This window comes from Rhea pennata, chromosome 9, assembly GCF_028389875.1.
Source record: "Rhea pennata isolate bPtePen1 chromosome 9, bPtePen1.pri, whole genome shotgun sequence".
Taxonomy (NCBI): Eukaryota; Metazoa; Chordata; class Aves; order Rheiformes; family Rheidae; genus Rhea; species Rhea pennata.
In genome coordinates this window covers 10,129,415-10,144,506 of record NC_084671.1, presented here as the reverse complement: position 1 = coordinate 10,144,506, position 15,092 = coordinate 10,129,415, and the positions used below count along the sequence as shown (strand labels likewise).

The 15,092-nt window shown below is 35.6% G+C and overlaps 1 protein-coding gene across 8 annotated transcripts in view; it reads right to left on the bottom strand.

Moving 5' to 3' along the window:
* Window positions 1-15,092, bottom strand: part of ATP11B (ATPase phospholipid transporting 11B (putative)) — a 71,485-nt gene that overhangs the window by 40,274 nt on the left and 16,119 nt on the right. For all 8 annotated transcript variants that reach the window (XM_062582779.1, XM_062582777.1, XM_062582773.1 and 5 more), the window contains exons 4-11: window positions 12,225-12,305; window positions 7,386-7,493; window positions 7,111-7,239; window positions 6,873-6,976; window positions 5,487-5,534; window positions 3,120-3,184; window positions 2,471-2,552; window positions 1,023-1,173 (exon numbers count right to left, since the gene is read on the bottom strand). In XM_062582779.1, coding sequence (XP_062438763.1) covers window positions 1,023-1,173; window positions 2,471-2,552; window positions 3,120-3,184; window positions 5,487-5,534; window positions 6,873-6,976; window positions 7,111-7,239; window positions 7,386-7,493; window positions 12,225-12,305 — 768 coding nt within the window. The remainder of the gene's footprint in view (window positions 1-1,022; window positions 1,174-2,470; window positions 2,553-3,119; window positions 3,185-5,486; window positions 5,535-6,872; window positions 6,977-7,110; window positions 7,240-7,385; window positions 7,494-12,224; window positions 12,306-15,092) is intronic.

Here is a 15,092-nt window from a genome sequence, read left to right as displayed (position 1 = left end):
ATAACTTGAATTAGTAAGAATTTAAAATAAAACATGAAAAGTTAAAGTTGTATATTATAGAAAAAAAATAAACAAACCCCAAAACTTAATTGTCCTTGAATAAAAGAAATTCTCCAATTACTTCTGTTTTTCCTCCTGAATCACTTTGGACCAACAGTAAGTTTCACTCTGCTCATGAAGCAAGAAAGAACTCTCTTAACTTGGAATTTGAAATTTTAGCATTGATGGCAACTAGTAAGCACATTCAACTCTTGAATCGTGGGAGATACAGACGTGATCAAAATCTGACATGTGAAAACTGGATGTCTGACTCCTATGTTTTGAAAAATTCCCCTCAACTTTTCAGCATTAGTATCATTCAGCTCCTAAACTGCTTTTGAAGAAGGTACACTCATATAGAAATCAGAAATTTAAAATTAAAAGAATATAGAAAAATACAGAATGAATACATTTAACGAAAGAAGATACACTTCTCAGAACTGCAGACTCCTAAGAATACTTCAAAGAATCTTTCCAATCTCTACAGAAAAGTGAGGAGGCAAGAAGGTGCTTGAGTAAAATTACAGCCTTAAAAAATTGTCTGAACGAGCTCAACATAACAGAATGTCCGAAATGCCTGAACTATGAAATCATTGCAACAGAACGTGCACAAGAACAGCCGTTCTCCTCCACTTTGCATTTAAAGAATGACATAGGCACCCAAATGAACAACATCTATAAGCAGAACACAGACTCAGAAATATGCCCCGAACAAAAAAAACAACCCCAAATCCTCCTTCAAAAAACAGCACCCCTCCAATACCCTAGGCTTTTCATAAAAGAAGAAAAAGTCCAAGCGCTAAGAGGAATTAACAGGAGGACTAAAACTCTTTAAAAAGCACTGAGCTAAAGGTGAATACATTTACAAGTGAATCATGTGGTTGTTACAGCTACTATCCAGGCATGGAGACATTCTAAAGACCATGTTTAATACCAGGTGGTCAAAAATTCCTCAGATATGCAACTGGGGAGAACTACATTACCTTACTGCTGTTTCTTTCATGCTCTGTTTTTTCATTATACCAAGGCTCATCCCATTTTTCTTCGGCTTGCCATGCATATTTTAAAATAGTACTCAGAATAGCTTCAAAGAGGAGGATTATTAGATAAATAATCAAGAAGGAATTCATAGACCTAGAAGGAGGCAAAAAATGCCATTTCAGTTTGTTTTATTTAATCTGTTAAAACACTTAAAATATAAATTGATCAAAACTTATGAGACAACTTTTTCACATGCACCCCACATTTCACATGGATTTAAATTTAATAGATGATAAATATAAACAACATGAGTGAAAAGAAATCTTATCTCTAACATATACTCTACATAATAAACATGAGACTAGATTAAGGTGGAGAATACCCCAACAGCTGACTTATACCACATCTTGTTCAAGATTTTGGGGACTGACTTATACTTCTTCCAGACATCCCCCAAGTATCAAGTGAGGCTGTAAGGGCATTACTGGAGAACAGTGTAATCCACAAATCCAAGGTTACACTTTTTTCTTTAGTTTTAAGAGCACTTCTTTGCCCATCTACTTATTTTAGCCAGGCCATCCTATACAAGGATGACCTTCCAAACTTGTCAATATTCTGTAATGTCAGCCAGACCATCTTTTCACCCCTTGCTCGCTCTTGTGCATCCTACAGATTTGTTTGTATCTGGTTATAGAAAAATAATCAACTCCATGATTGCAAAAGAAAAACATCATGAGGCTAAAGTCTGATCTTTTTATAACCTGAATAAAGGCAGAGTATTAGAACTGTTTTTCCTTTTAAAACAATTGAGTTCAACATACAAATCCATTATAGTAACAAATCTGAAACAGAATCTGCAATTTGCATAAGAAGCAAGATGCATGACAAAACATATCTGCATAGACTATATATCCCTTAGAATTTGTGAAACAAAACTAATTTCCACTGTAGCAAACGTTAAGCTTAAAGACAAAGAAATTACAAATGATTAAGGCTTCAGCTGAGCCCATCTTCTTTAAGGGCAGGATGCGGTCTCATGCTCATGAGATAGCAAAGGATATATAAAAGAGCAAAGGCAGGGATTGTTGAGAAAAGCATCATCAAGTATCTGCTTCAAAGCAGCACTCCACCTTCCAAAATACCATCTTCGCGTTTCAGAGAAAAACAAACCAAGTCCCCCAAAACCAAATAAGCTTTTCCTGTTTTACTCCCTTTTCAGCTTGGGTATTCATCTTTTCACACTACTCAAAGAAATGTTGGAATATTTTAAAAACAAAACAAAAGGAAAGGAATTAAGAAATTCACCATTACAGCTTCCTACTGCAGGCAAGACAGTCACCCTCTCTTCCCCTGCCTGTAACTCAACAATGAGATCATAAATGCTCTATAGTTACTGGGGAAATACCAAGTTACAATTCTACAAATGTGAAGGACACTAAAATAAACATACTTTTCCACTGCTGACCGTTTCTGAGATTTACTCTTGTAATTTAATGCCATCTTTGTCTCCATACCTGTATACACAGCAACACCTGGGAAGAAGGTAGGAGGGACGGGGGGGAAAAAAAAAAGTTATACTTAGTTTTCTGCATATAGACAACTTGTAGAATTTTTAATTTTGTTTACAAGACATACGATAAATTCAAGAGGTGATATTGTTTACTTCAATACAATGGCAAGGCAGTATTTTGTATGCTAGTAATATTCTGCAACAACAAAACAGTGCTACTGAAGTAATTTTAGCATCTATTAGAATGCTCTTGATTATTATGACTGTACAGCTCTCCAAATGTACTTTTTATGGAAATCAGAATGGTAAATCTCAGGAGGGCCTGAATAATGGATAACTAACATCAGTCATTTATCCATTAAAGTTAAGTTACTCCTTTATCAAACCACTTCAAATATTTTCACATAGTGGAGCTGAAACTTTTTATCTATAGAGACTCTTTGGCATAATATCACACTTTCATCTATGGTCACATCCCTCACCACCAGCAGCATTATTAAGATTTCTTCAGTGTAAGTAGAATTAAATCACAGTTCAGCAACATGTTTTACGAAGAGAATGCTCTTTAAGTATTTAGATGTCTACAAACCAAATATTTCTTTAGTGTTTTTTAATCTTGCTCCACGAAGTAAGAGACTTTCAGGTCCAAGAGGTCTAAATAAAATAAAATAAAATAAAGCAAACAAAATAAACATACAAGCATTTAAAAACATGTTCTGTAATCTGTGGGACTGAAGTCTAGTTTCTTATGCAGAGGTCTTAGAGCCCCCATGAATTCCTATCGAGCAACTCCACCCCCACATTCTTCAGCTCCACTTTTGACTTCTTCAATTTTGTCCTTTTCTCCCCACCTCCCCCCACCCCAAACTCCACAGAGCTCTCAGCTCCCTTTAACATTTCCTTTGGTCACTGCAATAATCTACCACCACTGCTTTCTATACTCCATAACTAGCAGTTGAGCTAAAGGTACTGAATGGCTGGTTCAGAAAGATCTACAAGTTACTTGAAAAGCCAGCAGAAAAAACCTGTCAAGCTCACATTGCAACAGTAGTGCGATTTTAGTTTTGGCTATTTTATTTCTACTCCTTTGTCAAAATGAAACCATCTAGCACATTCAAAAGTTACTTATACAAGAAAAAGACGGAAAGCTAGATAGACAGACAATACAACAGGACATGTTCTGCTTTCTCATGAAAGTCTAAAATTTTGCAAAATGTTTTTGCTCACACCCAGAGCACCACAATAATACAGTAATTTCATCAGCTAAGTTAACAGTAAACAGCGCTATCTTAACAAGCAAGGTTCATATAATGTTAGAACCATATGCTCTACTTCAGTGACTGCACCATCTTTGGAAACTGCCAGGATGGTTGGGGTGAAGCCACACAAAAGGTGCCTTTTGCATATTTCTGGATTCAAATGGTTTTGTAGACTGAAAAACCAGTTCGAGAAACTCCAAATACAAAACTTAAGTCAGTGCAATACAGACTAAATGAGTTTCTCTTTCGCAGTCAGAAGATACAGCTCCATCAGTAGTCAGAACTTGGAATTATTTTTTCACATTCACTTTAAACTGGCTCTGTTGTATGTTGTCAACCAAATTATTTGAGAAAGTATCCCTAAGCAGAACCTGTCAGCTCAGCAGTAATGACATCTAAAGAGCTCTAAGCTAAGTAGCAAATAAAGTCACCTTAGAAAATAACTTTTTTTTCCCTCCTCCTTTTTAAATGTGTGGTTAGGGCACAGAACTTGGGGTCAAGTGCTCTGGCTTCTGCATTCCCAGATTTCATGCAAAACCACAGGCAAACCATTTATCCACTCTGACCTTCATTTTATTCTCGCTTAAAATTGACAGAATGTTTGCCAACCTCATAAGGGGCTCACCAATTTAATTTATTAGCCTATAAAAGTTTTTCTGTTCTTCAGATTGAAGGCTTTATATTATAGACACATATTACATGAAAAAATAACATAGCTTTAATATTGATTCAGGTGGAAGTTTTACTGAAAAAGATAAAATATGTAAAAGGTAGTATTTTGGACATTAAAAGAGCGAAAGAATCCTAACGGATTAATCTTTCTCAGTGATACACTCAGGTATCATAACACAGCACTTCACAATTTAAAGACAGGCAGCTAAGTTTTTTTAAAAAATTGTTTACCAGTAATTTTCAGCAAAAATAATAATTTGCATGCTAAATATTCCTGACAATCAGTCCACTTCTTGTTAATTTAAATTGACAGGCAATTGCTGGAGGAAGCCCACATATAGCTCTGTAAATGCATTCACATGTTCAACTTGTTTTTGTAATTTCCCCTGTTTAAAGTGATGATTCTACTTGCTATAACTGCACAGGGAAGAGTTTGAGTGTGCACAATTGCGTGCACACAATTGTGCACACAATTATGAATTGATTAGCACAGGTATAAGCACTTACCATTACAGTCCAGAGACTATGGCAGTTTGAGATACATACTAAAATTACAAATTCGTAACAGAGGTTTTGTTATAATGAACCAGTAACATCTACCAACGTCAATAGCAAAAACACCCACTCAGTGCCTTGGATAAGCAGATCACAGGGGCTCTGCTGCAGTCTGCATAGTCTGCTAGTGGAAAATGTTTAACTTCAATAAATGTTTTAAATAGCAAACAGTAACAGAGTTATCAGCTCATTACCAGTTCCTAAAACAATTACCCAATCTGGAAACAGTCAAACTTTCCAGAACTACCCATTACATCTGAGAAACGGGGTAGTAAATGAACTTCCCTGAATTTTACTTGGTTACAGTTGAATTACACAGTCTCAAATGGCACTTCTAATAAAAATGAAACTCCCCACCTTTTTTTTTTTTTTTTTGTTAAATTCAACAGTAACTCTTTTTTGTGATGGTCAGGGTTTAACCACTTCCATTAGCTCTGAACACTACATTAGCCTTGTTAAATTTTACTTACCGTACAATTTCCTCAATTTGCTGACTTACAGTTATTCTTCCAACAAATCTAAAAAAATAGGTTATGTGTCAGAAATCTCTACATAAAGTCTCCAAAGTGTAAAAACCAAAAGAACTCCAACCTATTATAATTAAAAAATGTCACTAACAGTACACAAATATAAAATAACCAATTTTAACTTATCATTTCCAAAATAATAAAAACAACGTGACAATACTAGCAAATTTTAGAAGAAATATTTAAAAAGAAACATTCAGCCTTCAAAAGAGTAATTATTTGAAAAAGCCTGCTAGGTTTCTTTAATAAAACCAGAAAAAAAAAAAGTATATTTCTAATTTAGTTAAAGCAGATCAGCAATTTCTTAATGTGCTAGTAAGAAATAATTCCTCAAATATATATTAATTACCATATTATCCACTAGAAATAGTGTTTTTGAAGTCTGTAACTGTCATATGTTGCATCATTAGTTATAGCTCAACTATAAATAAGTATATTGTTGTAAACTTCCACAGCAGTTAGACCATAATTTCACATTCTCTACAAACTGACCTATGGATCAAATAAATGAGCATCTGTTTAAGCAAATATATATATATATATATTTAAGATTCTAGTATTCCTCAAATATCTTAAAGCTTACTTAAAAAGAATTGCTGTGATATAGGCTGGGATATAACCTGTTACTTCATAGCTACTGTTTTCCTTTATATAATTCAGAAGTAGTATAATATTAAAATTTTATTAATCATGACACAGCCACCTGGATAGGAATATAACTTCTATTATATGTAACATCATTTTACAGGGCCTACTGGATTGCTTGCTGATGTTAAAAGCTCAAGCTGAGCATAATGAGATGCCGCTGTGAATTATCAAAGTTTTTGTTTTGGAGAATGGCATTCAAGTTTTTCTAGATAATAAGCAAAAGAAATAAAACTAACAGTTCCACGAAATTAATCTAAGCCTACAATTTCTTAGAGTTAATTCCAAAAAAGTGAGAGTACTACATAAGACTGAAATCTCCTGGAGAACCATATACACTTCTTTTTCTCCATCCTGCTCAAACCTGCTGGGGGGGGGGGGGTGTTTGTCTTTTTCACTTGAGAAGATTACTGGTGAGAAAAGAAATGCAGCATTTTTGCATTTTATATTTTAACATTGACAGAAATGTACAATTTCTGAATTACTACAAAAATACTCAAATTTATCCTGTCAATAGCAATTCTGAGTAAATACATATGTATATAAATACTTATGCTCACTATTAATACTGGAAATGTAAGCAAATGTCTGAAGCAACTTTAACCCCAGCAAGATCTATATCACTCCTCGCATTAAAAACTTTGTTTTGATTTTATTTTTAAATGTTTAGTAATAAAGTGATACCTGTATAGGTCTGCTTCTGGCTGCTGACATTCTATAACAGCTACAAGCTTGTCCAGGTTGGCAACTGACTGTAACACTGCTGTTTCTGGGACCGCCACATGTGTCTGTAAAACAGTGTCCATTAACTTAATGATTCAGAAATACGGGAAAATGGGAAGGGGAAGCAGGAGGGGGAAGCCAACAAGCTGAAAAAAAAAAATGAGATCATATAATTATATTTCACAGCAGTAACTCAGACCTTAAGATTGGTCTCTCCGTCCAGGCTTGCAGTAGTAACATGACATGAACCATCCACTCGATCAGATGACAAAAGCACCAGATCAGCAGGGAAAGTCTCATCTTTGGCTACTCTGACAATATCACCCACCTAAAGAAGTGAACAAAAATGAGAAGGTATAGATAGGGCTTTGAAAGTGAAGAATTCATTTCAGCATTTTTACTGAATCATTATGAAACAGGTTACAACGATCAATGATTGAACGATCACTTTTCAATTTGTCTTTGGGCACATACCCGAATATTTTTAGATCTAGTTTTTACGAGACCACCACTTCTAACAACGTAAACTGGAGCACCATTTACTTCATTGTCTGCTTTATGTCGTAGCCAGTCTTCATAACCCTGTAGAAAACAAAATTCATGTTTCAAAGCAAGGAACATATAAAGCAGTAAATGTCTTCCGAGCAAATACGCTTCAAATTACTTGCTGCACGGCCTTAATCTTGTTACTAACTTCTCTTCAGATTCTACTACAGCTGTTATTCAGGAATCTGGGAAACCTCACAGTTTTGACTCATTTTATATGAACAAGTAAAGTAGCAAGAGAGGAGAAGGAATTTACAATCTCATACTCTGTTAAAACAAATATGGACAAATTTTCTGGAGACAAGATGAACAAGTAGTCATGCAATCTGAGATTTATACAGATCAATTTACCCCAAAAGAGGGAAATGCCATTCCCAGTCTTTTTTTTTTTTTTTTTTTTTTTTTTAAGAGAAGTAACGGTCTCAAATTACTCTCCCATGTCACACCACACTGTTTTCGAGAGCTTATTATAGTTAGTCACTGCCAATATACGAACTCTTCAGATTCCTTAATTTTGTATTATATGCTGTTCATATATCAGCTCTGTAGAGCAAGTGAAAACGACAGAGAAAGTTTTAGTTTTTCCAGAGTCCTAATACAACTGAACTTTTAATAAGCAGTCTTTCTTCACCAGATATTTAACATCTATTTGAGCATCCCTTATCCCAACCACACTCATGTAAAAACATTCATAAGTGTGAATCGAGGTGTATTTTTCCTTTGCATATACTATTGATAAATTCCTTATTTAATCTAATAGCACGATCACCAATATCAAGATCTATTATCTCCAAGTCCAGCTATTGCTTGGAAAATCCCTTCACTGAAGAGAAGAAATTAATCAGTCCATTCAGGCACTTCAGTTTTTATGTATCTTTCTGAAAATTATATCAGTGCTTACATATAAGAAGTTAAGCAAGTACTTCTAAGTGTCTATGTACTTTGCCACTTGCTCACTAATCTGGTCAAGATAAATGAGAAAGTGTAATGGATATGCAATATGCACTCAACTCAAAAATGACAAAAACAGGCTTATAGGAAGAACATGCAAGCTCTTAGCTAGGCATAAAATTCAGAATGTGAACACAATTAAGAGAAAGGTTGACACAAATTCCTTACCACACAAATTTGATCACTAAGCTATCAAAAACGTCATTTCCTCAAATATTTATCAGTAGATTTTTTTTTAAAAAAAGCCTGTCTTTGAAGATCTACATTCTCTAGCTGTAACACACTGCATTAAGCAATTGACAAATGTTGAAGAAAGCTTTATTTAGCACAGAAAAGATATTTTCTATCAGCTGATCCACGAACTTATTTTACCACACAGAATCAAATGATTCTTCAGTGCTACCAGTCATGCTCTAAGAACTACATGATTACCCTCATGATTCCTTAACACCCCCACATTTATGCCAAAACCACATACATTGATCATTCAATGGATCAAAATTCTTGTGCCATCTCTTAACGCTCTGGCAAGACTTCTACTAATGATTTGCAATAACAGACACATTTTCTAAAGTGCTTTTCTGTGTACGCAAAAGCGCGAAAGAGAATGAGGATCACTTCCTTACAAGTCTGCAGACAGAAGAAGTGGATCTTTTACACAGCGGGCGTAATCCCAATTCATCCTAGAATACTACAGACACTGGAGGTGAATGTCACAATATGAATAGTACTGAAACAGGACGCATTCTGAGCCTTGGCTGGGGTTTGGAAGAAAGCTATAAGGCAAATTAAAGAACCAGAAACTTTTTTTTTTAACCCTAAAGCATCCTTTTGCAGTTCTTCACTTGCATACTACCTCCATGTACCAGCACTGTTATTAGCACCAGTAGAATTACCACAGCAGAGGGGAGGAAAATGCTTAAGAATAAATAATCAGAAGATGTGTAGTAATAGCAGCCACACAGAAAGATGCTGGGAAATCAGAATTCTAAACCACCTAATTAAGAGCCTGTAAGAGCATTTTCTGATCAGTATGAGAAAGTATCAAGGATCTGCATCTACAGCTCCTTGTTAAAGGTGACTGATGGAAAAAAAAAAAGATCTAGCTAAAATCCAGTAACCTTGGGCATTTGTCTCATAAATCTGAACAGCTGAGCAATATGGGCACTTGGCAAAGAACTGAAGTTTACCTTCTTCAGAAAGTACAGATTTCAGCGCTTTCTCCATCTGACGCCTATTCCCTACAACATAACGGGTGACACCTCACAACAGGGAATTATTAGAGCCAAATTCTTCTACTCTGTTTAAAAACAAAAAATTTACCCACTGCGGCATTTTTGAAAGAGTCCTTTAGACTCACTTGCAAATATTGCAAGAATACTGTTTGGTATGAAAAAGATGCGACAGGAACACTGTCCATGTTCCTTAATCTCATAAGCAGAAAATATAAATTCCCTTCTTACATTATATTCTTAATTCCTGCTAAAATAACAACATCAATATATATGAGACAAGGAAAAAATTAAAACAGGCTTGCATACTGTATCAGCAGGGTTTGCATATCCAGTTTATTTCTGTATTTAATAAAAACCTACAAAGTAGTTGCTTCTAATTCATTTCACCACCATGTAAACATTCACGTGTCCTATCAATCTGCTTGCTAAATATCTATGAACCTGCTGAAAAAGGACTAAGTTCCCTAAGTTCCCTTGGTAAACTGAAATTCATAAATACCTTTCTTTAAGGCAACAAGAAGAATTTGGACTCCTCTAAGGACCACACACTCAACTTAAGAGGCATGAGATGAGAAGCTCTATGGCTAACAGATTTGACAGAATGACACAGCATGAGTTGCATCATTTTGCAGCACTGTATATCCTTTTTCTGACCTAAGCATCATCATGCTTCTGATAAGGAAAAGTTCCACTCCTTGTCTGAGATTAAAGTAAGGCTTGGTTTTGAGGTTTTCTAGGTGCATCACGCTAACTAGCCTTCTGGAAATGGGAAAGAGTTTCTCCATCTCCTGCTAAGCTTCTCAAACTTGGATAGAGTTAATGCTCTTATTTTTCTCTTCTAAACTTTCGAGGGTCTACTAAGTTACTATTCAACATTTACCCTGCCGCAACGTTGTAGAGAACAAGTGCCTTGATGCTTTCAGACAGGTTTCTTTCCCTGAAAGTTTCTTCCTATTCCACTTCTGGTTTGAGAGAATACAGGAAATGGTTTTCAGCTCATGCTTGCTATTTTCCTTTTGTGTTGCAACAGAAGATTTATCTTTCTTTCCTACCATTTAAAAGTCTGTCCAACTGCAGCCTGTTGAAAATAGCATGCTTTCCAAGATAGAAGTTTGTAACTACTGTTGCAGTGGGTCATGCTAAAAACAAGAATCCATTCTATCAGTTTAGGTGGTTTCCAACAGGCCGTGACAGAAACACACAGACAGAAAACCTCTTAATGCTCTACAAGTCAAGTATGACTTGAATCTTCTAGAAGGACAGCCAGAATCTCTATTCTTTGTAGCTGATGGTGAAATATTTAAATTTGCCTATGTAAGACTGGACATCAGGAAACAACGTGACAGGTGGCTTTGGACTATTTTCAGTTTTACGCAAGTCCAACTTCTTTCTGAAAAAGATTCTAATATTTGTAATAACTTGCACGATCTCTTTCACTTCACAGAGATTTAAGGGATAATTTCCATCGCCAACTTTTGACTATAGCTCTTAAATATGCTTTTTTTTGCAGTGACGATAACAGAGCACTCTGCAAATACAAATTGCACAGTGATAAGATGAAAATGCTGTAGGAGTCTTTGAATACAGTAAGATCCCCTTTCCCCAAACGCTACTCTATCCGATTGAAAACTAAAGCTACTTTTACTTTTGGCCTAATTCAGGGTGGGCTTTGGTCCTACTGGCAAGGATGCAACTTGAAATCCAGTTGTAGCATCATAAACGTCTCTTGCTTACTTTTCAGTTACTATGAATGTATCTTCTCCCCAGCAAGAGCTGTCAAATCCTTTGAAGGAGCTAGTTCATGAACATCACCTCGCTGCAGAAATTACAGTTTCTGTTCACACTATCACTTTCATTTACCTGGTTGTTTCTTTTCTTTCACCTATTGCTCTAACGGTTTAGGGAAAACAGGAGGAGATGCTTTTCACACTAGCCTTCCACTGTCTCTAGATCTTAGCAGGGTCTAGAACAGTCCGTGAAAAAGACTCCCATTAAACTTATACTCAAATGATTTCTTTGTCATTAGAAATGTTAAGAACATACTCAAAAATCTTTTATATGACTCCCCAGCCCCTCCAAAGCTTTCTGAATGAAATCTTTTACCTGGTACAGTATTATAGTTGATGTATATTTTACCCCAAGAAACACACTCAAGGCAAAATTTGCCGTTTAACTATTGATAAACATGGCATCATTGCATCATCTACCCCAAGTTCCTTTGCCAGTGCGTTATGTAGGAGGATTGCTTTTAATATGTAGTGAGGTATGCCAAAGGAATAAGCTAGGCGCTTTCAGAAAAGGTCTTATAAGAAATGACACGTGAAGTTTAGACAAAAATGCTGTCTGACAGTCATTCACTGTCCATTTAAGGATGCTGCAGCAAGTCACTAGGCACTTGACACCTAAGCAAAATGTCCAAGTTCAAATGCCTAACAAGCAAAATTAAATACATAAATTCTTTCTAAAAATGACACTGGTTCTTTTTTTATTTTTACTGTCTATATGTTATCTTGGTCATTCCCCCCCCCCAAAGTTCTTTAACCTCAGAAAGACTTCAGGCAACACATTTCCCCCCCTTTACCTGTTTTATGGCTGTCACAGTTATGACAAAAAATAATGGCAATCCACTGGTAATAGGACTGGTAGGGGTATCTATCATGAGCTAGAAGAGAAGAAAACATGAAAATCATTTCCCAATTTGATTGTATGACTGCCCTTTCCAAAAAAACCCAATGAAGACAAATTCGTATTCCAAATTCGTATTATAAACAGTGAAGATTTTTACTGCACATTCTCCAGTATTTCTGGGGCAATGCTCAATTATTGACATCTACATAATAGATATCAATAATGATGTAAACAAAGGTTCTATAATATGGAAAAGACTCAACTGCGTGTTCGTAATGCATGTGCCAATTTTAAGATTCCTCACTAAAAGGAAGATTTGTTTTCAGCACACAAAGATGAATTCAAAAGCACACTGCAAACGAAGGAAATCTAAATTTTGTGAAGCTGTTTCAATACTCTATACAACGTACTAGTTAACAACAATATAGAGTATAACAACAACCACTCTAGAAGTGAAAATGAAGTTAAAAGCAATAATTTCCTATAGTTCACATTTTAAGGAATCTCACTGCTAAGACTGCTCCTTTCTGGTTCCCCAAAGCTAACATGCAGATTTTACAATTTGTGCCATCATTACTGTCATGCCAAAAGTGCAGTGTATAAACCGAAAACACTGTATGTGGGGAAATGGTGGTGGTTCTCCTCTGCTGCAGAAAAAAATATATAGTCAAGTGCTCAAAGAAAATATTCACAAGAGTAGTTCAAAACCACAGACATTGCTTTGATTTACTTTACCTGAGACTTATGGCATTGCTTTGGGAACCATTAAAGAAAAAAAGAACATACATGAAGTTTACTCCTTTAAAAGTTAATAATCTCATAGAGAAAATAACATATGCCACATTACAACATGCGCACAATCTGTTCTCTTCACTGAAATGCAAACAGTTCAGAAAACATGACAAAATTAGATCTAATGTACAATATTGTCTGTTTTTCAACCATACTGTTGTGATTTCAGCTTGGAATCATGTTGTCTGAGATACCCCTTGAAAGAAGCGTCCAACTTCCAGTCTGATAGGCTTTTCTACCATCTATGTTCTCTCCTTCCTTCTCAGGGGAGGCTCATATACGATACAAGGAGTTTCATGATGGCAGAACTGCCACAGCAGCCTGCTCCTTTTTGTCTCTTTCACCAGAACACCACAGCCCTTCGCCTACTACACAGCTGGACACGTATCCATCAGGCAACTGATGTGGAGCATCAGGTGACCAAAATGCAGTCAGTCCCCATGTTTCTGGCATGTGTATGTGATGTGGACAACACGATTGGATGGTGCTGCACATTTAATGACACAATGAGAATTTGCTCCAGCCCTGTCATCACCAGTGGAATACAGTGGTTGTGACAGACACTGCATCTTGGTCACATGGGATTCATATCACAAAAGATATCATAGTGATAAGCTTTTAAAGGCAACTTAACCTTGTAAAAATAAAAAAATATTGGCCATTAATGGAGTATCAAATGGTATTTGAATAAAAAACTTATGACAGTGAAGACCAAAACCAACCAACTCTTTTCCTGTTAGGTTTCTGAGAAGAATATCATTCAACCATCCCACTTAAACTAATACCAAAGGGATTTTATCGTGTTTTTTTTTTTCTTGTTTTTACTTTTATAAAAAGAAATGAGGGCATCCACTTGAGTTATGAACCAAGAGAAGAACAAGACTGCATGCTGAATAAAAGTTTTGTCTTTATTTTAGATATGTATTTGTTCATTGACATATTTAGATACTACTATAGTCAAAATTAACTGAAAAGAAAGCAACTCAAAACTGAACTACGCTGCTAAATTTGTGTTTGGAACAAGTAAAAGCTTTTTTAAAAAAAGTAATGCTATCTATGGTAACAGCAAGTAAGGCTTATGTTCCATCTCCAGCAATTTCCCATCTTCCTCGTATTATGATATGTTAAACAATATGAGACATCACCACAGAAGCAACAAACTCAGTCATCCTAATTAGAAAGACAGGGTGGGCAATGTGTTGTTTAACTTGGTTAGAAGAACTGTATGACTTTATTAGCTCCCAGCACAGGAATTTTCAGACTATTATAAGTTCAGTCTTTCTAAATGTGAAAGAACAAGAGCAAGGCAAGCAGGGGGCAATTAATGAACAAACACAGAACTGGTTCTGCCACCTTGCATAACCATGGCCAAATCTTATAAACTCTTCAACATTCCTCCTTCTGTCAAATGACATATTGTAAATACTAGGTGATCACTGTGGAGAACTGTGTACGTTCAAAGCACTTTATTTCATAACTAAAATTATGTGTATGCCAAAATCTTGTCTTATCTCAGATAACAGTGATCTTTTGAAAGGCATTACCTCTCCCTGCAACTTCTCCTACTTATACTTTCATCTACTAAGTCTGCAACAATTCATCAGAACATAAGTACAATTACAGTGTTGAGGGTGCAAAAATCACAGTAAATTTACAGGCTTTCATACTTCGAATAAATTTGTAGATGTTTGTGATCAGAACAAACCTATACTTAGTTACCTGTACTGCATTGATAGCAGCACTAACTGATACTTTCAAACCTGACAAACTGTCAATACTAACTGTAAGTTTTTAGGTGTTCATTTTAGGTGAACAAATTGATTTGAGGATTTTAGAACTGTCTGATGGTTGTTGATTTACAAAAGCAAGATTCCACAAACAATAACAATATGACGTACCAAGAACTTATAATAATCCATTCTCAGTGCAAGAACAAGTGCACTGCCCAACCTGATGCAAGTGAAATGTGAATATCTGCACTTCTCCAGAATAATGCCCAAGAAGCATACAAAGATTTTAACACTCATAA